Below are 26,538 nucleotides of genomic sequence, written 5' to 3'. Positions count from 1 at the left end.
ATGAGTACTGTTAGCTATACATACATATTATACATACATATTATATATTGTCTGTTCATTACTTATTCATACTTTTACAGTAAACTAGGTTATTCCATACTACAGCTTACTATGTCAACCCCCTAATATGTAGATATGTAATAGACTGCATGTTAGGACTTGCTTCTCACTCTGCTTGTAGGCTGTAGTTCCCCACTGAATTGCAGGGATTGCAGAAGTTTCCATTCAGCAGGGGCAACACAAACACACTGTGCTTAAAATGTTACAGACTCTATTTAGTGGACAAGAAGAAATTAGAGTGAGAGAGTGGGACCAGTTGCCCATCGCTGATCTAACAGATAAAGCAAATGTGGAATTCATATCATATAATATAGAAGTGTTATGTTTATCATGAAAAATATCACTAGAATGCAATCTTGTTAGAAGATCATTGTCACCCAAATATGCAGCTGTACCTGCTGTCTTCTGCGGCCCAAAACATCTTGTGAGGCCATCTGAGAAACTAGTAGAAAAGTGCAGAAATTGGGTAAAACGATTTGGAGGTAAGTAGTTTTTCACTTGTATAAAATTTATGGTTTCCACACACCAAATCCCACATTATTCTGGTCCAATCACCCATAGTTTCAAGAATTGAGGCCACAGTATTGCTAAACTTGATTGCTCAATCAAGTAAAAACTAGCTTCAATTCCCATTATGCCCTAAAAATCTAACAATCTTGAACTTACTGTTTTCCCTTTAATAACATGTTAATATACCATGTTTTGCATATATATATATACGTATATATATATGTATATATATATATATATATATATATACATATATATATACGTATATATATATATATATATATATATATATACGTATATATATATATATATATATATATATATATATATACGTATATATATATATATATATATATACGTATATATATATATATACATACGTATATATATATACGTATGTATATATATATATAACTTCTTGTGCCGCTGGTTAACAAACAAGTTTATTTAAGCATCAGCTATGCAACGATAACTTAGATTGCTACTAGTTTTGTAGTTGATTTTTTAAATAGATGAGTAAATGTTAACCATTAAATGTAGAAAAATACGTAGTTGTAGTGTCAGCTTACAGGGAGGTCGTGACCATGTTACGATATTTATCATGTTACCAGTACACTGGGCTTGAGTGAGAGGATAGCGGAATGTGTTTACTTATAAAAGACTTAAAATATATCCTTACAGACCCAGCATAAATAAATATGGACTTTTTTTGTCCACTGGATAAATGGTTTGCTTAGAGAATGGTGAAATTTTACCAGCCACTCAATATTTTTGGCTGGTGAGAGCTGCATACAGTATCAGCCACTTGTATAATTTCCCGCTAGTAGCAAATGATGGTAATTTTGTGTCCAGCAGATGATGCCTACTATAGTTGTGACTGGATGATTTGTTGTCATTGCACGACTAATAAATGTTATCAATATTTTCCTGTTACTCTGAGTTAGTCTATATATGCAGAAATAAAAGATTGGATCGATTAGCTATTAGCGATATCATCCAGACCTAATTATTATAATTAACAGCCCAATTTATTTTCTATGTTGTTTATAAAACAGTAAATGTATTGAATTTCTTAGCGACCTGAGACTAGACAAACATCTCTGGTCGTTATTTACAAGGTAGGTGTGTCTAATAATACAGGCAGCTATTAGGTAGGTGTTTTAATACACTGGCCATATACTCAGTTGGTGTTTCAAATAAAATGTCAATCTACAACATGGATGTTTCTAATAATGTATTTGGAAAGCAGATTCATTGGGACAAAATAACAGAACATAAACAGATTTAAAGTTTCTTGATCTTCATTTTAAGATAATCCAGTTGTTTCTGATTGAGTCACATAACACAGGGAATCCTTCACTTAAAAACATTGAAAATAAAATGAGGAACTTCTCATATTTTTTTTCTCTCTGTTTAGAGGAGGGTTTACATTTCCCTTTCATGCATTTGTGAGGAAGGCATTCATATTAAATGTTCTTGGATTAAAAAACAAACAAACAACAAAAAAAAAAAAAACAGGGCTCAGCGCTCTTCCTACAACACCCCAATGTGCGCACATTCAATTCCAGTAGTCTTCCTGTATTATATGCCCATTCATCACTAATAAGAGGAACAATGGAAAAAGAGTGTCTATCAAACACATTATCACAAAAGCCTTTATCAAAGGCATTCTTCAACTGACTAATGAGCATCAGCATTTATATCAACCAGTGAGAGTGGACAACTATCATGAGTAACACAAAGTGCAAGAGAATCAAGTGTCCAGCTAAAGTTAAATTTAAAATCAGACAGGACATAAAGTGGTCATCAAGGTTCAAGCAGTCCGTGTCTTGAGGTGCGTGCCAAGCTCAGCTTTATATTTTCTGTTGCGTCTACTCTTCAGGAGCTTTGCTGGGGCCAAAGAGAGGTGAGGTCCAGTGTTACGTCCATTCAGTCTTTTCCAGTGTGAGACAAGCCATCGAAGAACACCAATATCCCTTCAACTCATATCCTTCAACTGCTCCTCCGAACCTTCACAAACAAAGCCAAGCACTTGCACACTTCACTGTTGTTTGCTGGTGATTTGAGTAGCAAATAAGTTGACAACCATAGGTCTGATACACGCACATTGCCAAAAAGGCCATACAGACACACTCACAAACACACACCCTGATAAAACATGCATTATTCTCAATAAAATAAATCTAGCACAGCTCAGTCATACATGCAGTCATACCACTTGGCGGAGGAGATGGGTGCAGCGCTGAGTACACTACAGTACTGCAACGCTGCACTATTGCCACTATTAAGTGTAAGAAAGCTGTTTACTTTGGAGGTGTTCAAGGCAGTGATTAGAAGGGACAGATCACCAGTTTATAAAAAACAAGGTAATGGGTCATGGGTAATGTGACTGGCTCACCTGTCCTCTAGTTTGTGACATGTCATTAGGTGGGTCATCTCTCCTAGAGAGGCAGCTTACTTGGTTATGCTCAAGTTGACGTGGGTAAAAGCAGCCAATCCCCAAATTCACATCTTTCATGACTCCTTCATTATATCTAATACATTCTTAATGACTCTGGGGACACATGGCTTTTTGTAACTCTTTTTTTCGAACAGGAAAGAAACAGCAGCATAGTTACTGCATTAAACTAGTCTCTGGCTCAGGTTGGGCTGAGATTCAGTGTGAGCTGGCAACGGGAGAACACAGCCTTCAGTCATAAAAAACAATCTCCCCATAAACACAACTCAAAGTCTCCTAAGTGACATGCCAGCGTGAGGGAGTGAGAGGTCCATGTAAAATACTTTGAAGTGGTTGGTCCATGTCGCTATAGCAGCTCCTGCACCTCTCTCGTTTTTTTGGCTTTGTGTGGCCCCTGGCCATTACGCAGGGACCCATTTTGAGGTTTCAGGAGGTGGCCCCGCTCTCTGTCAGTCCAGGGGACACCTGCCTGGCCATCGTCACTGTCCAGGTCTGAGTCTGAGTGCATGAGAGCAGAGGAAGTGGGAGCAGGGCCTGGCTTCAATCGGCCTAAAAAAAAGACAGACAAAAAGGGAGTGACTATTTCACCTGGGTACATGTAGCATTTACATCACAGGGAAGCTAATTTTATCCCTTTATTAAAATTTTTGAAGTGCGGTATAACTGAATGACTGAGAGCATTTTATTTGCTGGTAAAATATATTCAGAAGGATTTTATAGTACCTGCTCTAGGTGGGTGCAATTCCATGATATCCTGGTCGTCTCCGTCAAGCATTTTATAACGACTTTTACGTCTGACTTTTCCTTTGCGTCTGCAAAACATGCGCACACAGACAATTACTCATTTACTCATAAATTAATATGAATGCAGATGACTTCTGACACAATAAAACAATACATAATGTATCCATTGTTTAATGCTCCTTCTATGTATAAACATAAGGAATGACATGTGGATGTTTTATCACCTGAGAGCAGAATATTCTCCATGAACATTGTATTTATCTCAATCAACATAAATGTAATCAATATTTAGAAATGTCAAATCTAAAAAGAAAAACAAATGACTTTCAGTCTAAACTTAGCAGTCTCTATTCTGTGTGACCCAAACAGTGTGCGCACACAACAAAAAATTAACATTCTGCTGAACGTACTAATACATGCAGCAGAAAATATTTTATATTTCACAAATAATACAAAAATGTCTTTTCTATTATTTTAACAATTGGGTTGAATTGATCCGCACCATAACACAAAGCAGTGGATAAATTATGCATCAAAGCTGTCAAAATGTTTTTAAAGATGTCTAATGTGCCATAAACCAGCCAATAAAAGAAGAGACAGCATTTTTTTACTGTGAAAGGAAAACCAGCACATTGCATTCTGAGGCAAAATAATTTTGCAAATATAGGCTTTTAACATATTGTCTGAGCAATTATTGACCAAACAACTATTTATGCATTTAGAATACTCAATACATGCGTTCTTTGACACTTTTAATGTCGTACCTTTACACCAACGCTTTTTATCGTTGTCTATAGAGACATTCTGCACATTGGATTTTGTAATTAAATGGTAAACCCAAAGGAATTTCTTGTACAGCGTGTCTTGTACTTTTTATGCCAACTAGTAATGATTTTACACTAATAATTTGGTATGGCTGGATATTCATGGAAATAATATTGTACATTTCTCCTTTAAGATCATCAAAATGGTTATATAGTTCTTTACCTGTTACAACAGCAGACCATCCCCCAGATCACAGCTGCTATTGCTACCACTATCATGAAGGATGCTATTGTCACGTATAAAACACTCCATTCTGGAAAAACAGACATTTAAAAACAAACATTTAATAAAAAAAAAAAGTACAGTGCATAAAATGTTTGTAAGCAACTCTGATGCCATTACTTCATGCACTACTGATGGCATCCTCTTATCGCAAGTTAATAATTTCTCACCACAGTTGCTCTCTGCATCCTGCAGCTGTGTTCGTATGAAGTTCTCCATCCAGAACGGGTGACACACACAGCGACGGGTAAAAGAGTCACACTCTCCATGGCCAGAGCAGTTTAGCTGGCAGACTGCAGACACAGCACAGTCATCATAAAGCTTGAACAGGGGCAGATATAATGCCTCAGCACATAATTAATGTAGCGTGTAAGCGGGTATCAGTACTCACTGACTGTGTCCACCCGCTGGGCTTTGAAGATGAAGAACTCATTTTTCGACTTGTGCAGTTTATTTCGCAGGCTAGTGGCAACACCGTGACCAGAGAGAGGCGGCCTTCCGGGTCCTCCAGACACCAGAAATACTAAACGAGTGCTGAGGAAGACACACACAGACACAACTGTGATGTAGTCGAGCAGTTCAGGGATTTTTTTAAACAGAGGTGAAAATGCACATGGATGGCATTTTAATGAAGAATTATAAATTTCCCAAAAGAATGTGGCTGTGTTTTTAAGAACTGACTTAACTGTTAATTTACAGATGATTTTAAGGTTTAAGGTAAAATAAAAAACAATGTGGGCTACACAATCTTATTTATTTATTCTCATTATTTCACAAATCCATATAGCAGCCTAACAGTGTGTGCCAGTAATTAAATTAGGCTGCAGTTGTGTGGCAGTAGATAATGAATAATATTTAGTGTCACTTTTGTCAGATTTTAAATGCTTTCTGACTTTCATAATGACTGCATGATGTGCTGGTATTTCTGACTGGAACTCAAGCACAGTGTTTTTTATGATTGCTTGATAAATATATAATACCATAAACAATTAGATAAATATTCATTTTGAACTGCCAAATTTGATTTGACTGACCTAGTAATTTTCCAATTTTCTGACAACTATACCACTTCTAAAAAGTGTTCCAAAATAGAAAAATTACTTTTTCTATGTATGTGCACAACTGAACAAGTAAACTCCTAAAGTGTGCACCTTAGTATAACTAAATAAATAATTAACTAAATAACTGAACATAATTAAATATGACTAAATATCTCTGTACACTTTTGGACAGTGTATTTCTAAATTAAACTGGTGAGTTATACAAGTCTGACACCACAAGGCTATTTTAGGCATCTGCGTAAAACTTGGGCAAACATAGGCTTTCATAATTAGTGAAGGTGGAGTTACAAATTTAACAGAACTGTGTAACTAGTGTAATCACTTGAGGCTGCACAAGCCCGGTTTGGAACAGCAAACTTGTAATGTATCAGTAGATCACATCTAAAGCTGTATGCATAATCAATAACAGAAAAGGGCAAGAGTAAGAGTCGAACATCCTGGTCTGACATATCATGGTGATCGTATGATAATGACAATAAGGCTAAACCAGGTGGATCAGGTGGAATGAGGTGAGCTTCTGCTTGAAGCAGACACACTGGCTCTTTGTGGATAAGACTGATGAGTCCTATCACATGATGACATTCAGGTCATGCTGTGGCTGTACTGACCTGTGCTCGTTAAATGCGCCGATTTCCCGCACAATGATGTCACTGTCCAGTACCCCCAGCAGGACGCCAACCTGTCTGAGCAGCATGTCCCGTTGCCTGTGGGACACCTGAGACACAGTCACCTCCAGGACCAGCTCCACCAGGTCCCGCTCCCATATATCTGCCAGCAGTCAGAGAAAGCATGACTTGAACAACTTTCTTTTTTTTAATGTGATTTAAAACTAATACTTTATAAGCACTCAAAACGAGAGTGGTGTCGAGATTAGGTTACATAGAAAAGGCAGACCAAACAAAACACTAACCCGGGCGGACCTCTACAGTGCCTGTGTCTGCGTGGCTCTGGCCCTTGCTGTCGGTCACAGTAAGAGTGAAGGTGTACTTCCCCTCCACCAAGTTGCCGAGGAAGAGCACTGCCTGGTGGTCAGAGTTATTCAGGACATCCTGCCAAATATAAATCATTTAAGACATTCATTTAGAATAACATCCTTATTAGAATTTTTACATATCCATTTCTAAAACACATAGTGGATTGAAAAATCATATCATTTTGGAATACGAAGAATATTGGAAGCAAAGAAAAACTATAGTCAATCACCCATTTTGGGATTAACTGTACACTGAAGCTATAAAGAAAATGGAGTTCATAAACTGTAGAAGTTTTCACTTTATCAATTAGCACCGTGAAAACTCTGTAAAGATCAAATTCACAAATTGGCCTCAAACTAAAGAATTGTTATGAATCTTGAGACACTGCAGAACTGAATTTTCAGTTCAGGTTTGGATTTATTTATTGCATAGAAGCAAAAAAAATAAAATAAATAAACATAAAAAAAAAAGGCTACAAAAATGTGTACAAATATTTGTAGATTTAAAAACATATAGAATTATTCATGTCACAATAGTTATATTATCGTATACTTTAAAAATGTTTAAAATACTAATTGTGATAGCATCCATTGTGTTTATTTGTATGTTCAACATGTACAACAGTGGTCAGTATTTTAGCCAGTCATGCAATTTTGACCGACACTTGGATTGTAGTAGGTGAAGAAAAAAGTACATATGTAAGTATGATTATTTACAAATTTTGTTGTCTTTAAAATTGTATAATTGCTTTGCAATTCTGTTACCATATCAGTGGCACTTAAATGATCTTAAAATGACAATAATTATTAATAATATATAAATAATAATTATTGTGACAGGCCTATAGATAATTTACTTGCACTTTAAATACCTTACTTCTTAATTTATTTATGGTTCACTACAGCTGTGAGGTTAATGTAGCCAATAATCATTTAGCATTTAGCATGTCAACTGTGCATGCTGACAAGGTCGAATAGACTTGACTTTGTAGTTTGGGGCACTGAATGCAATCTGTAAAAAAATCAAAAATAACAAAATTGCAAAAATTTAATCATGTCAGTGTAGAATAGAACTGTCTGTAGTAGATAAACATTAACCTACTTGGCAGGTGTGGACTAGAGGGGTATAAAGCCCCTCTGCACTGAGCTGTAGCGCAGTGTAACTGTGCTTTCTGAAATAAAGATGCTCCATCTAATACTTGCATAAATAAGTCTCCCATTAGTTTTTTCCATATAATGTATATCATTAGTGATGCAGTGTACACTGTTGTTTTAAAGGCAGTCTTCACAATCACACAGATCACACTTATCCACACAAAACGTGATACAGAAAGGCATCTTACATTATTAAAAGCTCAAAATGTACCAGTATGTAATTTTCTACTCACTAATATCAATATCTTAAAACACAAAGTTTTACTTAAAAACAGTGATGTCTAAGGCTGTACTGATCTGTAGACCTCATCATGTTACTAAGGAAATCAGACTTGATTAAAAGAACGTTTGAATAACATTAACAGTGCCATCTAGTGGCTATAAAAGAGAATAGCCTATATATAAAATAACAGTCACAAAATAATAGCTCTAATATTTTAAGAATTTTAAGATTTATTTATTTTGTTTAACAATATTGCCCAGCCCTAGGCTGGAGAAATAATCCTTGACATGCTGTTCTGCTTACCCCAGCTGCTGGGCTACTTCCATCCCGAGTCCAGACATAACTGATGCTTCCCTTATCATCAGACGAACGGGATCCATCCAGGACTGCTGTGCGAACAGGTAACGTGATTGAGGGGCTGGACTGCACTCTGGCTACAGGTGGCTGGTCAACCTCTGATGTTAAAAGAAGGTAAAAGTGTTTAATATAGTGGATTACCTGGTCACACAGACTGATATTTCATTTGTGAATTAAAAAAGGAGGAGTCAGCTGTATCGAAGAGGGACAGTGACACAGCAGCAGATGGAAAGAGGGCTAAAATCTTTCCTTTACATACCCTCACGAGCAGTCACAGTGACCGTGTCAGAACTATGCAGGTTCCTCTCATCAGTCACCGTCAGCATGAATATATAAGTCCCATCCTGAAGCCCCGTCACTGTGGCCACAGCACTGTCTGCATTCTCAATCTTCACACCCTCTGGGCCCCTGTGTCAGTAAAAGATTTTTATTCAAACATTAAACATTAATATCCATATAGATTTGCTATTATACTAATGTGCCTTGCTGTATTGTCTGTCCAGGATTGTTTGCTCTGTGTGTACTAACCTACACTGCATTGTGCTATTGTATGGGTACTGCATTCATAAAAACACATTTTGCCTTGACAAAGTTGAATTATGAGAGCTCGAGCATATGCAACTGACCGTAAAGTGTAAACCTCAAAAGTAAAAGTAAAAAATATTGTCTCTTTGCTCAAAAGCAAAACAAACATAAGTTATAAGTTAAATTGAGCTGTGAAAAAGACTCATTTCAAAATTCCAAAGTCTTGGCTAATCGTATTTATGCTTCCCAAAATTAACATTAGGCCCTGTCCAAAAGAACAAGCCTTTCAATGGTAAAAGTAATGGCTACTCCAGGAGAATGAAGAAGAAAGACTCAAAAGGCTAAGAGCTGATGCTAGGCCCACTACAGCAAGCACCACTGTGGTTTTCTGACCTACAGATGTATCTGTGATACCAAAAAAGGCAAAAGGCTACAGCTAGACCTCTGTGGTTATTCAGCATGCAGAAGCTTCTGAAGAGGCATTAAAGGATAATGGCTAATGCTAGGCTGACTGAAAAAGCACTGCCGCATCAATATGGTAAGCAGAAGCCTCTGGAGTAACGGAAAAGGCTACAAGCAAAGCCAGAAGACCAGCTTAATCTCTTCAGCTAGCTTACTATACACTGCACCAACTGGACACTGTGAGGACCCTGATTACAGCAACACGATGCTATAATAAAGCTATGCTGGAATAATAGCAAAATACATGTTTATTTGTATTTATACTTGCAACAGTTCTAAGACAGGCCAGGCTATGCAATGCAGCTATTACTCATCTTGGTGACACAAAAATCAGCCATAAAATCAGAGATTCCAATTTTTTTCCACAAGCCCGTAATAAAAGGGAAAATTTATTCAGAGGTAAATTAACATTTTTTTGCCCAAACTAATCTGTTACTGTTCATACATCAATGAAATGCTTACATTACTTAAATAATAAATAATACAAATATAGTGTTTAATAGAAAAAAGGATTGTGTATGCTACATACTTGGTCTGTTCCCAGTGGTAGGTGGCTATTTTCTGATCATCAGTGCTCTTGCTGCCATCAAGGGTGGTGTGATCCACTGGAAGCGTCAGCTCCTTGTCTGGTCCAGCATCTGCTACAGGGGGCTTGTTATTCTCTAAGGAGACATTCCACATGGCAGGAGATTAGACAGGAACACAGAAGCACCCTGGGTTTTTGCTTTTTTTGGTAGTGCATGGCATGCTGGGAAATGCTCACCTGGTTGCACAATTACAGTGACCTGAGCTGTGTCTTGCTGTCCAGAGGAATCTGTAACTGTGAGTTGGAAGGTGTAGTCCCCCTCCTGCATAGCAGACAGCTGAAGAGTGGGGGTCCGGACTCCCTGAAAGGTAGATATATTTCCAGTGTAATGATATATCTGGATGTGGCTTCCTTATAAGCCTTCTGTTAAAGTAGCAGAATATTCATACTCAATCTGGCCTGTTCTTGGTTTTCATTACTTTTTATTTATTTAAAACATAATTTTTGGGTTGAATAGTTGAGTGGCTTAATTGATAGTATTATATTTAAAGGTCACATCTTACAGAACACATGAGTAAATTATAGACAGTATTGTTTTGTACTAATAATATTTACCTGCATCTCCACCACCTTGCCCTTGCTCTCTGGGCTGAGTGACCATTCATAAGCCAGAGGTTCATGGTCGTCTGTGCTCTGGTTGCCATAAAGAGTAACAGAGTTGCGTGGCAGTGTGATGACCTGATTTGCTCCAGCGTTGGCTACAGGTCTGTAATCCATAGCCTTGTTGACCGACAGCATGGCCTGGGTTGAGCTCTGAGCCCCATCAGAGTCTGTCACTGTGAGGCTACAGTCACACAAGAGTATAAAACAGTCAACTATGGGGAATTAAATCTGGACAAATACTAAATAGTGCTAGATTTTATAAAACAAAAAGAAAGAATTCTTTTAGAGCAAAAGTCTGCTCTGTGCTCCTTTCTTACCTAAAGGTGTAGTTGCCTGGAACAAGACTGGTAAGGGTGAGAACTGCTGTATCTGCTGAGACCTTTTCCTCCCTAAGAGGGCCTTTCACCTCTTCCCAGTGCCACGCCACTATCTTATCATCATCAGTGCTCTCTGAAAGACACAAGCCAGAACATTAGAAGAATTAGTATTTCATGCACTATTATTAAAAAAGTTTTTTTTTGCTATGAAGAAAGCAAAACCACAGTTTATCAAACAAAACATGTTTTAACTAGGGTTGCGGTATAATATATTCATGGTATAATAACAATCTCAGAAAATATCACAGTATACTGGTATTTCCGTTACTCTAAACCATTAAAAGAGTAATAGCAATAAACAGCACTCAATGGATTCTGTGGGATTATAACTGAGATTTAATTTCTGGAGAAAAGTGGATTCTAGCTGTGCAAAAGTGAGATTCTCTGTTCATTTGTCTTTATTTACCAATACCGATAATAAGGAAAAGTTTTTAGCATGATAACGTTCCATTTTCATAACATGTTACAACAATGTATTTGACTATATGTTAGAAAAGTCTTATTTTACATTTAGAGGGTGATAGACATTTTTTCAGCTATTGTTTTGTTTGATGAATTGAGTTCATTCAAACTAAAGGGCAAGCCTCAAAGCTCTCTAAGGCAGGCATCTGATATAGTGTGGAAGTAGTCTAAATATAGGTGTGAATTATTATATCTACTCATCACAAAGTGTAATCCTCTCTTATATTAAAGCTATCAAGTTGTGTGTTATTGAAAAGTGAAAGAGAAGCCAATATTACAGCATGTATCTGTTGTCAGAAAGTGGACAGGGCTGTTTACTTTGGGACTACTTCCTTATATAGCTAATTTATGCAGCAAGTCACGGGAAAATTATTCTTTTCACTCTGCAAATTAAACTGTAAGACTTTTTCTCCAACAGCCTACGCATCCAGCCTTATCCTTCAACCAAAGACAATGAACAGTTACACTACTCGACTAATGCAATACCAACAACATTGACACTGCTACAAGAAGAGAGAATGCTTTACTGATCTGATAATGGAATTGGAAAATGTGCCACAGTTCAAATGCTTTATTTATCATATCAGAGACACAAAGTCAAAGCAAACATAAGAATATGTGCAAACAGGTTTCAAAGGGGAATTTCTCTGCATTTTAAGCCTTGCTGCTTCACTGGGCAAACTAAAAAAATGTAAACTCTTAGTTGAAACTTTATAGCTTTTTCTTTCTCTGGGGCTATACCATTTCAGGTGTGTTTATGTTGCAGTTAACTGCCAGAATTTTTTCTGGCAATCTGATCAAAAGAGTATGGAGAAGTATGTGCAGTGGGACTCAGCAGTTAGAACAGACTTTATCCTGACGTAAAATGTTTGTCATATGCCGTCATGACCAATATTTAACCTGAAATTAATATCAATTGACATTGGTGGCCAGCTGGGAATGAACAGTTTGCAGTATTTGTCTACACTTTTTTGTTCTTAGCTTGTCTGCATTAATTTTTTCCAGGCTAAGAAGTAGTTTGGTGGGTGACTTACTGTGAATCTCTACCTCGCTCTGCCTCCAGCTCTTTATATCACAATATAAATAAAAAAACATTTATCATACAACCCAAACCTAAACTGTACTAAAGAGCTGCTTCAGGTAGGCACAGATCCCTTTACATTCAATATTTCATACTTATACTTAATCGCTTTAAGTCATATTACTTCCTGCAAGGAAAATATGGTCTGCAAAAAAAAATCCTAAACAAAAACAACGATGATTTAACAGCTAATACTTACGGCTGCCATCAATCACAGTGGAGCTTATTGGCAAGGATATCTCCTGGGATTTTGGTGATACCACAGCAACAGGTGGCTTATTCACTCTTGGTTCTGAAAAGAAGTGTGTGGAAAAAAGGTCAATAAATTTAGCCCTAAGAGAAACTAATCTTGGCATTAGGACAAACACACAATATGCAAATTTTTAAAAGTGTGAGTAGGCCAAAACCTAAATATGTGTTTACCCAGGCTTAATGCTACATAACAAGGTAACATAAATAAAAAAAACAGGTCACACCTGCCAGTCAAAAAAGAGCCAAATCCAGTCACCTGGTTTCACTGTAACGTTGACAAAGCCTTCTCCATGAGCACCATCACCATCCACTATCACCTCAAACTCGTACAGCCCCACAGTCAGCTGAGCAAGAGAGGATTGAAAATAAAAATCAATGCTTTGAAATCTTTGTACCAAAGCACACAGGTGAATCAAGCAGGAATAAAATGTAAACCTTGCTTAGTTTGAGTGTTTTGCTATGTTTCCCTTCCATTTCTCCACTGTAGTCTTTGGGGTGGGTCTTCAAACTCCAGTCAAAGACATAGGCAGTACCTAAAGGCAGAAATGAATGAAAATCAGCCATTACTTATCTTTCCACTAAGAAACAGTAGAGCCATTTTAGAAAGAGGAAAGATTTAGAAAATTAAAGAAAATAAAATCAATTAACAGACACTACCTAAAGGTGGTGCTGGCACAACAAAAGCATTCAGCTCCACCTCATTGCGTGGAAGAGTGACCTCCACATTCTCACCGGCGGATACAATGAGCTCCTTTACTGTTGTGGAAACAAACAGGTTTAACAAGGTTTAATTGAAGTGTTGGCATAGCATCATGTTAATGTAATGATTTAAACAGAACTGAGAATACTGTTAACACCAGCCAGAAGTAAAATAGAATATATAGCAGAATATACAGTAGAATATAATAGTATTATAAAATAGAAAAATGAATAAAAACAAAATTGTAATGTGTGCGAGCACATGTCCAAATATTTGTGGACACCCCTTCTTCTGAATGGATTCAGCTTCTCACATCTTGCTGAAAAATATGTGCAAATGCACACACAAAGCTTGTCTACTCCCTGCAGAAAAATTACTGCCAATAGAATAGGGCCTTCTGGGGCACATGAACATGAATTGATGGGCACCATGCCTAATGCCAGGTGTGAGTTAGAGGGGGTATAATACTGGTTACTGGTAACAGTGGAACTATGTTCTCAATACTGCTGGGACAGTAACACTGGACAGTATAGAGAGTTACTCCAACAAAAGCAAGATAAACTGATTTTAATACCCTTGATTTTAGAAGACAAATACATGACCATGTGTCCTAATAGCTTATGAATGCGTAGGCCTGTCACAGTAAATATACAGACATGACCGTAAATATATACAATACTCCTTATTGTTATTTACATCTCACTTACGGCTAATATTATAGTTACTTTAAACATTAGGTTCTAGATTCTATTTTAATTTAAAGGTCTGTGTAATAAATACAATTTCAAAAAGGCCATACATTTCATTTTGTTGTGTTCTTTTAAATTTTTAATCGAAGTTAATGTAAAGAGTTTATTTCAGGTCATTTTAAAGTTTTCCTGTTGGTCCATTTATTAATAAATTTTGGCACATTGTAAGGGACAGTTTACTTGTTTTTCATTGGACAGCGACAATATACAATATATAATTCTACCATATAAATCACACCATACTATAGTAAGACAAGATTTATAGGGCACTGCCCAGTGGTTACAGTACACTGCAACAATCTGTTATTGCACAGCAATGAGCTCACACACAAACTAGGTGTTGGAAACGGTTTGCTACCCTGTCAAATTTAGTAACTTAATACAATGTTCTATACAGGCATCTGGATTATTGCAGGTAAGGAATTGTGTACAAGACAAAGCTTCAGTGATACAGCTTCAGAGCTGTGTTTCCTACCAGCCGGGGTTGCTGGGGTGGAAGTATAAGACTGAGGTGTGACGGTTGGTGACTCAGCAGTGCTGTTGGAAGCTGAATGATCCACAGTGTCCTCTGGAGATGTGGAATTCTGTGAAGAAGCTGATGGGACTGCCTCCTCTCTGCTGCCATTGGTGGGCTCATTGAGTGTTTTATTAGCTGTCACGGGAAGGGCCAACCCAGTCACAGCTGTTGCTGGAGATGTCTGATTGAAGGATTGTCCTGAATTCATGTCCTGCTGTAAAGATAAGCATGATTACCTCATGAAGCTGATGTGTCTGACTGTAAGTTTAACCCCTGAGACTGCAGCAATTTTATTTATTAATTTCTTTTATAACAATTAGCTTAAATTATATATATATAATATATATATAATATATATATAATATATATATATATATATATATATATATATATGTCTAAATATATGTCTAAATATATGTCTAAATATATGTCTAAATATATGTCTATATATATATATATATATATATATATATATATATATATATATATATATATATATATATATATATATATATATATATATATATATATATATACATCCATTTAATACAAACTAGTGAACACAATACAGCATTTAAATTAGTCCTCAAATATTTTACATACATATACAATGACATGCCAAATGTCATGGGACAATGGTTTATATTGTTTCCAATGTCTTTTGTTATGTCCCATGAAAGCTAAAATATGCAGTACTGACCTGTGGGATGTGTGTGAATGTGGGGCCTCCTGGATGTGTGAATATGAATGTGAATTCTGTCAGAGTCAGAGTCTGATAATGTGCACAATTCTATACAGATCCCATGACCTTTGGCATGTCAGTACACATTTCATAAAAAAAAAAAAAAAAAAAGAAATAAGAAAGAGAACATCACATACTTCAGTGCTGGGTTTGAGCTCTGCAATCAGCGCCTGTCGAGGGTTCCTCGACTTCTGAGGTGTGTTCTTGCTGAGCAGCTGCAGAAGGCCCAGAGACTGGACGTGAGGCTGAGGCAGTGAGGAGATGGAGCAGCCGCTGGGCAGGGAGCATCTCAGCAACACGCAGTATCCCCCCAGGCTCCACACTGCACTGCAGGAGGGCTCCAGGCAGCACGACTCCCAGCAATTCGCTCCACCACGGTCCACAGCCAGCGGCCGCCAGCCCAGACCAATTACACCACCACAGGAGATCCCCAACACTCCACCAGACACCCTGCACAGGCTGGCCCCCACCCCTGAAAAGGACACATACAAATAAATAAAAACTGATGAATAGAGTTGTAACGTTCCAGAAAGTAATTTTAATATAGTAGCACAATTATGTTAGACTGTTTATCATTTCATAATGTCTTCTTGTTCCCAAAATATTCAAAATAATGTTTAAAAAACTTTTGCTATTTATTAAGGTTTTAAGGAATGGTGCCAGCATTGGGTGCAACTGAAAATAGCTGAATCACTCATCTGAAGTGATGTCCACAATATATGGACATACAGTGAATTAGTATAGTTTAATAATTATTGCATAATAATTATAAATTATCAATTGTTTATATAAATACAAGATACTATAAAAATATATATTTATTTTAACCAATCTTAAACAATTTATTTCACCAATCTTGTGCACAAATGTTTCAAGGGGTCTGCTTACAAAAAAAAAATAAAGTCAAACTACAAGTTACATAACAAGTTGTTATGCAAGAACTTTTTTTTTCAATTGCGCAGCACTAGGTTTCATATATATATGGAGGAAAACACAAGAAAACAAATTTTGATTTATGTAGTAAAAAGTTTTAAACAAACCAGAATGTGTCTTATATTACAACATACATTTTTAAAAACATGGCATCAATGACTAAACTCGTCAAAATGCACAACATCTTGAATATGCTGTAATAAATTATTAATGTATAACAGAAATATACATATCCGATGAAATAATAATTCATAAAAATTATATACTAAAGGGTACTTTTTCTTCTTGTAATTCAACATTTTTAAGTGCTTTGCAAGGATCTTGTAAATTTATTCCCAGTTTAAAAAGGAAATGAAATGAAACCAGAGAGGAGAAAGTAAGAGAGAGCTGGTAACATGGTAACATCCTGAATGCCATAGGATTTTAACTGTGGTGCAAAATTACTAACACAACTGGTTTAGACCTGCTGGACAAGAAACAGGTGAATAATGAAAAAAGCTGGAGCTGAATAAACAGATTTAACACGCACACGCATGCCCGCACACACTTGTATATTTGCAAAAACTTGGTAAAACAATACATATGATGATACAGAGCTTACAAATGAATATATTGTGATATAGTAAGAAAGGCAATATACTGCGATTGTTTTATTTACTTTTTGTTTTTTAAACTGTCACAGTATAAGAAAATTTAGGCATCATAACAGTGGGATCTAACAGATAACAGAGTAAAACACTGTTATTTAATGGGCTGAGTTTAAACATAACACTAATTGAACCACTGTCTCATACCAGCAGTGCAAAATATCACTATGTAGTATTGTATTTTTTACACCCCTAACACACACACAGTCTTCAAAGCTGAAAGGCAGGAGGGGAAATGAGAATTTCCTTTTCTAACTTGATATGCATTCTCCTCCTCTCCTTTTATCACTCTGACCATGCAGCAGACTCTGAGCCTGCAGTTCCTCCTTCCCTAAAGACAGGATGTGACGGTCCAGTAAGCAGTCAGCCTCCATTCCTTCAGAAACACACTGCTCGTCACACAATCTCCATAGCTGCAGGAGCTGAAAGGCAGCATATTATAGGCTGTTGGTAAAAGCCCTGCTGCAGAGACGCTGTTGGCAGCAGCAGGCCCTGAGGATTTCATTTGGAGAGCAGACACACTGCAAGTCTGTTCTGCAATTCCCCCTCTGTGTGAAAGCTCCTCTCTCACGCACAAGGCAGCTATTGTCCCTCCCACATTGTCCTCTTCAACCCGGGTACCATCAGTCACCCTAACTGTACCAACCATTCATACACACACATTACAGCTAAAAAATCATACACTCAGACACGAATCACAACAAATACAGCTCACACAGCAAATATTTCACATCCTGTTATTATTAATGAAGCTGCACGGCATTAACATGGCCTGAAAGAGTGGCTTTAATCTATAGGAAGGCTGGGCTGTGTGACAGAGCAGACCAGTCAGTCAGCTTTAAAAAGATCAGACATGTGAATTAGGGCTGCATGATGCTGATTAACACCCCACAAAGGCATGATGGCTGCCTTTTAGCTGAGTAAAACCAGCTTGTGTGTGAATCTAGCTTACCAGCAGGAGGGCAGAGGCAGAACAAACAGCCCAGGGACAGGAGGAGGAGCTGATGAAGTCTAGTCCGGTGTGGTAAACTGCAACTGTGGACACTTTTTATTGCATAGGGCATCTTCCCACTAGGAGCACTAGTCTAGACATAGGAGAAAGTTGATTTGTAAAAAATACAGCATGTATCAGAAACAACCAATATATAATCAAAGTTAGGTCATGTTTTATTTATTTAGTATACTTAAATTTCTGAAAGTCAAAATGTTCTTACTTAAAACATAACAGCATTTCAAATGGGTATAATGACACTAGTATGGTATTGTACTCCAATTATATTAGTGACATTAGTGAGAAAATGGTCTTAAAATGACAATGACATTGTTTATTGCAATTATTTCTAGGACAATATAAGCAAGGTAAGCAATCTAGGCTTTTTGACAATATATGGAAATAACTGCAGTAATAAACACTATTGTAATTTTAACACTGATTTAATTATATAATAATATTATAATATATAATAATAAAAGTATAAATATAAAATTTAAAGCACAATTAAATTTAAATTATTAAGAATATTTATTCACTGTAATTGGAATGAAAGACATTTATATTTCCTTACAAATTCAACTTAGTGAGGAAGATAGCCCGTTATTGTAAATGAATTAATAAGTAAGCACAACTGACAATTACTAAAGGTCATCTACATACACTGTCAGTTTTTAACTGATATACAAACAAATATGAAAAACATATTGGTAATTATTCAGTATTTATTTCTCTTTTCAACAAAGTAGGTAAACAGTCATCTGGGTTCTGTGATTGTCTATCAATATCATGTAACTAAGTGCTGTATAAATATATAATTGTGTGTCAGTTGAGGGCTGAGTAGGGGTGTGTCATTCATATCGTATTGTACACAATAATATCATCAGCATTTCTTAATGTCATTACTGCAAAATACCCTGAAATATCATGACATAATTTTAGGGCCATTATTTTTTTGCTATTTGTAACAAAAGGAAAATTCACACTGTTCTCATTTTCCATTAAATATCTGATTGAGACAGATTATATCTGTGCAGTATCTGTCCATTTATTTCACTTTAACCATGGATATATGGAGCACATTATTTGTGTTATGACATGTTGGATCATTGACTTATGGTACAATCTGGTGAAAATCTAAATTAGGGGTGTGCCATATCATATTATATACAATAATATAGGCAAGATTGTATTTTGTGTTAATTATTATTAGAAAAACAGCCAATAACAAAACCTGCTTTACATTTTTTTCAGATAAAAAGCACATATAATTTATATATTACATATAAATTTAGTGTGTTATTTAAAAACCCTTGCATTCACAAACTGAAAAGTGGTAAAAGTTAGCACAGCATCATTATAAGTGAATATGTAACTGTTTAAGTATAAGAAATAAGACAATTCTTAAATTATAATATGTTTCTTTTTAGCCTCATTAGCTTTTGCAGTTCCAGCAAACCTTATAAAAATTATTTTTCAATGAACATTATAAACTATTGCAACAAGAAAGCTTTGTTTAACTGTTAACTGTCTGAACATACCTTTCTCCAAGCAGCGTGTGCAGGCTGAAGAGACAGCAGGAGGAGAATGGAGAAAGATGTTAGGAGAGAGGGACATCAGCAGCTGGTGAGAACACAGCAGCATTGCACTGCTAGACTGATTACAGAGATATCTGTTGGAAAAAGAACAAAAAAACATGAGAAAAAAACAGATAATGATCTCAAAGGATGCCATCTGTGAGATAATTCAGCAAACTACATTCAGGCAGCAGCTCTTCTGCAACTGCGAGAAACCGTGAGAGCTTGGGTGTGGACAAACATAAACAGATGGTTTGTTTAGTGTGTTCAGTTATTTAAATTACAACCAAGTAAAGCTTGTTTAGCTAACATACCCAGAGGCAATACTGGAGATTAAGGTTATGTTCACTTTAAAATGTTCTACCCTTCCCTTAAAAGTCCTCTTTCAATGTCTCACTGTTAAAAACAAATAATTTTAAAAGGTTAAAGTACCATCCGAAAAAAATCAACTAGTGGAAATTTAATTTCCTGAAATAAATATGAAAACTGGCCCATAGCAACTGCAAGAAGAGCTGAGATAAAAGACAACAAAACAATGAAAAATAACAGAACATCTGCTCAAAAGCTGCTGCTGGTTCATCTGAAAACACTAATTTAGATCATGCTGCAGATCTTAGATGTAACATCAGATTTTTATTTAGAAACCAGAGAACTGACTCATTAAATTGATTCCAAATTTGAGTTTAACAACAGAATATGCAAAACAAAACTGATGTTCTTTTATCAAAACTCATGTGAATTAAACTAATAAAACACAGGATTTAATGTAATCTAATGTATTATTTTATGCAGTACTATACAGAACTCCTAGTTCTATACTAAATGATACAAATACTTTTTATCTGCATATATAAGATTATGAGGCACAAATATTAATGGACAGTTTTCAATGTAACAGTTTTATGAGATTAACTAAAAAATGTTTGCTATGTTTTTGCTCATAAATGTACAGGCAATTGCAAATGTTTATACTGCAAGGCCTGTTACCAAAATTGGAGATAAGGTGCAGAAAGCTGATTCTGTTATCTGCTGTGATGATGCAGATGATAGGCAGTCCTTCACTGCTGCTGAAGATGCATTAGAACACGTCAGCTTTTTTGTGCATAAATGTGTCCCTCTGAAGGTAGATTAAGTAATCAGGTCACAATGTGTCTTTAGGACACACTGGACTCTTTTACCACCTGTTATAAACACTGTCTACTACAATCATATCATTCAAGATGGATATTAATGTAAGGTATAAAGAGAGCTTCTATAATTGTACATTTAGAGCTCTACAGCAAAATTAAACATGTCTCTTGTGTATATGTTTAGCTGGACCTTTTATGCTCAGGCTATGCAAAAGCAGACAAAATTCGAATTCTGTATTAATGGAGGTCTGCAGTTTGAGGGTCCTCACGAAAAAAGACTGTTTGTAAATACTGTACAAAGGTCTAGATCTGTAATGGATGTTGTTATAAAAACAGAAAATGGAAATCCAGAAGGTCTCTGAGGACTGATTTGAAAGCCACGGCTCTAGAGTACTATTTCCAAACACTGGCCCTGAAGTACAGTTTCATATTTCCCCTGCTTCCAAAACACCTGTTCAATCTAATCATCACATTAATGATAGTTGTAAACTGTCTGTACTAGAGCAGAGAGAATTCTATTAGGATGGGATTAGTTTCTCAGGGTGTCCTGGGGTAATTTTCTCTATTATAGGGGGTCCTCTATGATTTTATTCCTGTTTGGAACGACCATGTACGTGTTTTCTCAGAGAAAATTACAGTTTCATCACCTCTCGTTTTAATAAAATAGCTATTTAACCACTGGCACGCACCATTATTACACTTTGGGCGCACTTTTCCCCGGAGATACATGTCAACGCAACAGCGAGTGGAAACGGAGGAGCTACTGAACGCAATGTCTTGTAACCGAAAAAGCAAAAAAAAAAAAAAATCACTGGTCCTCCTGTTTTTAAATTTTGGTTGCAAAAGTTTTATCAGTGAGTAGAAGTGTGAAATATTTTTCACAGACGTACCCCTGAGAAACTAATCCCGTCTGGATTGGGCTTAAAGATACTTCAAAGTCTAATACTAATTACTATTATTACTACTACTACTAGTAGTACTACTACTAGTTTTTTTAAACCTGGGGTGCCAAAGTTAAGAACACCCAAATATCCAAGATAAATAATCAGAACTGGACTTTTTTGGAAATGGTTTTCATGAAGACTATTATTCCACAATGCAATGTAACAAAAGGGAAAGGAAGAGCAGTTCACATCTGCAACACTGCTGGAAAATTATGCAAATGCAGAAGCCACAATGACTGGAGAACTTGAAGAGATATCTGGGCACTATAATGCCTCATCACTTCCTGTCAGTACAAAACTGGGGTGAGTTTCTCAAAAAGCTTCTTAGCACAAAGAAGATTCTTAGATGGTTGAGTGAACATCACACTGAGCACTCTCTCTCTCTCTCTGCATGCTAAGTTCTTAATTCTATGATGTATTTGGGATACTGGGCCCGGATTAGTACATTTTTGTGTACTAACCTGCCAAACCACACTATTAAGATTAGAATTTCGCTTGCAGTATTGTTGTGTGGTACACAAATTAGATGCAGAACACAAATAACTCCATGACCAGTGCTGGGAACCTGTTTTGTAGAACAGTGTTTTTTATCATCCTGGCCTACACTGTTTCAACTATTACCTTCAAAACATCTGATCCAGAGCATTAGCTAGTTATTAAGGAGTCCATTTGCTAGATTCAGATGAGTTGGCATCCAGTGAAATACCTCCAGACAATATTCCTGAAGACCGATCAGACCCAGATATACAGATATCATTTAAGAAAACCTGTAAGAGGTGTGTTAAAAGTGATTTTCTCAGCAAAACTGAAACTGAAAACATAAACTATATTTATCAAGAAACAAGATTACCTGCATGACATTCCTATCTTGTGCTTAACAGCAACAGGGAAGAACATAAGCTGATCACAAGCTTTAAGCAGCTTGCGTTAAATTTAAGTTTATGATCAGATAAATATTCAATATAATTATTTAGTATGTGGAGAAATCAGAGTTTAAGTTAATTTTTAATGAGTTTAAGCAGTCCTTTCTATAATGAGTGTTTCTCAACCCTGGCCCTGAAGGCCCACTACCCTGACTGTTTTTGTAATTTTCCTGCTACAATTAAGTAGGGGTGGGACAAAATATTGACACTGTTATATATTGTATCATTTTTGTTTGTGATACGCTATTGATACATGGTGTCAGATATTGTTATTTTTATTGAATAAAATAAAGGGGTAAAATAGAGGTGCTCTAAACTCCTTAAGACTCAGCCCTAATTTAACTTACTAAAGTTAATGCTTCATTACTCCATGTGGTGGCAATAGTCAAATAAATAGGCTACATCTGAGGTAAAAAATATTGGTTGTCAAATACATAATAAATACATTACTGGTATTTGCTTATTTAAGTATCGTAGAGTCTTGCGATATATCGGGTATTGCAGAATCCCACTCTACCATTGAGTTCAAGCGTGTGTGCTTATAATCATTGCCAGATGATTTTAATCCCGAATCATGCTGCTTGCCATCAGCAGCCAGATTCTGAGAGAGGATAATTGGCCATGCTTTCTCTGTGTGGGTAGATGGGGTTCCCGAAGCATTAGCTACTGAATGTATCAGAGCTGAGTTGCTGCGCTTTCCTCCAAACTGAGTAGTATTGGCTACTTAGTGATGCAGCGGCAATTCAAAAAGAGGTGGTGGATAGTTTCACATGTATCGGAGGAGGCATGTGTAAGTCTTCACTCTCATAGTGTGGTCGTTCTTTTTTTTCTTTTTTTTTCAGCCGTGGGTGAAAATTTAAGGGTTGCGAGTGCGTATTCTTGGGCTACTTTAAAAAATACTGCTGCAAAAAAGAAAAAAAAAGTGGGTGTTGCCTTGGATGTCAAAATGGCGGGCAACAAGTCAACAACAAAATCAGTCTTCCTTGGAATAATAAGAAGAATAATTATAACAATAAGAACCAGGAGAACATATTGACATAAGGGAGGACAGCGTGAAAGCCGGGGATAAAGAGAGAGCAGGAGAGAAAAAGAAAGAGAAAGAGAAAAAGGAAGAAATCACAATGTAACCAGAAATCACAAGGAGATAAAAATTATGTTGCTAATTATGTTACTATTATTAAGTGAATTTGACTGGGATATAAAACTGTTATAAAATAACTAATAAAACACGAATGTTACAATATTATTAAGGACTTTAAGATAAACAGCAATACTGATAATAAATGTATTTAACCCTTATAAACAAAATACTAAGTCCTACACTCTTAGTTGTTTTGCCATTTGCTTCAAATGTTTGATAGACATACTATATATTCTGGGTTAGTTTAAGCTTCTGAATAGTGGGTTTTAGATTGATTTTGGGCTGGATATTTTTGTGGGACCTGGCAAACCTGGTTGGGCCATTTCTAGGGATAGGGGGAGCCCTAATGAGTGGTTTACGTTATTTGCCTTATAAAAAATGTGGAGAAATGGGACAAATAATAAATTAATTATAATTATATAATGTGCAGGACTGTGGGCCTCCAAGACTAGGATTGAGAAACACTCATTTGGGCCACAAGGCTGAGCAGAAAGAGAGAAAACAGTACCAGAAGCAGCAGGGTAAATTCCATTCTGGAGGAATAACACTGGGTGGTTCACCCAAAGCTTACTGTTCCCAGATCAGATTCATGCTGTGTTTAGGATGTCTATGATCACAAAAAACAGGTCCTAGATGGGTGGATGAGCATTCCTTGTCATGGGGTGGCTTATGAACACAGATCACGGACTGATCCGGGTTCATCCGGGTTGGCAGCTTCAGTAAGCATCCAGCTAAAACACAAAACACACACACACACACACACAAACACACTTCCTCTTCCTCTCTGCTGACTGCAGTGGACTGACTGTCTGACAGGTCAGCTGTGAAAACACGGTATCCTCGGTTGTAAAGATGACTACATGAGAAAATATATATATACACATAAGCACTATGAAGCAGCGCCACATCTTAGTATACGTACTGTAGGACAGGTTGATCTAAATAACGTTTACTCGAGATAAATCTGAAAGAACGCCTCCTGTAACCTGTAGTTAGGATGTCTCTCTGCGGCTTTGGGAGCTTGCTGAACACACCAGGTCCCAGCTTTAGCTGTGGCTGAGTATTAGTGAATTATTTTGTCCCTGGTGTCTCCTGTAGTAATCCGCAGGCTGTACCCGGGCCACCTCAGCCTGCTAACAGCTGTTTACTGTAGAACGCAGTGAAACATCGTACTGAACAGGTGAACCCGCACCGATAACCCCAAACCCAGCCAGGATAACTAACCTACACAAACTACAGGCAGTAAAACACCGACACCCACCTCCTCACAGTCGCCCAGGGTACCGAGCACAGCGCAGCACCATGTCCGTATCAGCCGGGCTCGCTCTGTGTGCGCGCTGCTGCTGCTGGATAATATTGAGGTCAGGCTTTACTCCCTCTCTGTCACATACACACACACACACACTCATACACACACGACCTGCACCTTCACACGGAAACACACAGCCGCGAGCGCCACTTCCTCCACAGCATGCCCATCTCCCGGTGTTCTGCCGAGATTTGATACCTTGTCAAATCGTGGTACTATAGTTTATATTTATAGGAAATAAAATACCTAAATCAAACAGTATATAACTAGGATTTTCGTTTAATTTATATAAATATTTAATTTTCTATGAATATTAGGAAATTATAAAAAATAATCACAAAAACAAGTGAATCCAAATAAATTAAATATACATTAATATATTGTTTATATTACTAAACGAATAAGTATAGAACAATGTAAAAAAGAACATTTTTTAGAATTTTTTAGCGGTTTACGTCATGGTAAAGAGAATAAATAGAAATAAATAGAAAATATATACTTTTTTTACATTATTAGCAGTAGTGTAAATTGAAATCGCCATTACAGTTGTTTAGTACCAAAACTAATAAACTCTTAAAATAAAATGCAATTCAATAAAAGGACATTAATGTTTTTAATTTTACATTAATTAAAATTGTGGTGCAGCGCATGCGCAGATCCACCAAGTAGCACATATTCGATGGGTGGCACAACTCGACGGAACATCCGGTCTGGCTATCTATTCCAGCCAGTTTAGCAAATTACACACCAGTCAGTGTAATTGTGGAGTTGTGGTAAAATTTACCATTACCACAATTCCCTTCTGAGCCAAAACAAACCTGCCAATATATTAATTATTAATTAATAAATATTCAGTAGGGGCAGTTTGAAGGCGATACCCCTAATAAAAATGGCGGATTTGGTCAACATCCCACTGTTCAGTATTAATTATTAATTGCGGTTTTATAAATTAAACTATTAGACATGTTATCAAAATCATGACTTAAACTATTTAATAACCGAGCCGGACTTTAAAATGAATTTGTTAATTTAATATTTTAACACATTAACTAAAGCCGACCATTGGCTAAAACAGTCCAAGGACGTTTTAACGGGTTGTGGTGCCCCCTGCTGACTTACTAGTAAAACAGGCGTCCCAGTGTGATTACAGTGTGTGCTTCATTTATTAAACTGGTACTTGCCTTTTCTGGTGTTTCTTGTGTCTCTGCCTTAAATATAGGGCTGGGCAAATTTGTAAAAAAAAAATATATATATAATAATAATAATCTTGATATTCTTCAAATATATAACTCTCAATTT

General features: G+C 36.5%; 2 protein-coding genes across 3 annotated transcripts in view; one reads left to right on the top strand and one right to left on the bottom strand.

The window, feature by feature from the left end:
* Positions 1 to 26,538, top strand: part of rad21b (RAD21 cohesin complex component b) — a 634,821-nt gene that overhangs the window by 205,837 nt on the left and 402,446 nt on the right. The window lies entirely within an intron of this gene.
* On the bottom strand, positions 1,790 to 25,384 carry kiaa0319l (KIAA0319-like ortholog). 2 transcript variants are annotated; one of them, XM_007245699.4, is made up of 22 exons: positions 25,192 to 25,384; positions 19,757 to 19,887; positions 18,177 to 18,309; positions 15,782 to 16,116; positions 14,861 to 15,116; positions 13,594 to 13,692; positions 13,372 to 13,469; positions 13,193 to 13,280; positions 12,884 to 12,976; positions 11,082 to 11,214; positions 10,717 to 10,945; positions 10,339 to 10,462; positions 10,105 to 10,237; positions 8,848 to 8,996; positions 8,535 to 8,686; positions 6,791 to 6,929; positions 6,489 to 6,648; positions 5,211 to 5,353; positions 4,990 to 5,112; positions 4,760 to 4,850; positions 3,752 to 3,840; positions 1,790 to 3,577 (listed from the first exon to the last, which is right to left on the bottom strand). In XM_007245699.4, exons 3-22 carry the CDS (start codon positions 18,286 to 18,288, stop codon positions 3,375 to 3,377), a joined length of 2,949 nt encoding a protein of 982 aa, XP_007245761.3. In that variant the 5' UTR covers positions 18,289 to 18,309; positions 19,757 to 19,887; positions 25,192 to 25,384; the 3' UTR covers positions 1,790 to 3,374. The 2 variants fall into 2 exon arrangements, with proteins under 2 accessions (XP_007245761.3, XP_049331891.1); XM_049475934.1 differs by lacking the exon at positions 25,192 to 25,384 and adding an exon at positions 24,502 to 24,853.

The sequence above is a fragment of the Astyanax mexicanus genome, chromosome 3 (genome assembly GCF_023375975.1).
Source record: "Astyanax mexicanus isolate ESR-SI-001 chromosome 3, AstMex3_surface, whole genome shotgun sequence".
NCBI lineage: Eukaryota > Metazoa > Chordata > Actinopteri > Characiformes > Acestrorhamphidae > Astyanax > Astyanax mexicanus.
Note: the sequence above shows the minus strand (reverse complement) of the source record. Positions and strands in the feature narration are given on the sequence as shown.

Coding starts and splice junctions, on each gene's coding strand:
- kiaa0319l (XM_007245699.4), bottom strand. CDS start 18,288: ATGCCCTATGCAATAAAAAGTGTCCACAGTTGCAGTTTACCACACCGG. Junction 12,977..13,192: donor CAACGTTACAGTGAAACCAG/GTGACTGGATTT, acceptor ACTTCTTTTCAG/AACCAAGAGTGAATAAGCCA. Junction 11,215..12,883: donor CACTGTGATTGATGGCAGCC/GTAAGTATTAGC, acceptor TGTGTCTTTCAG/AGAGCACTGATGATGATAAG.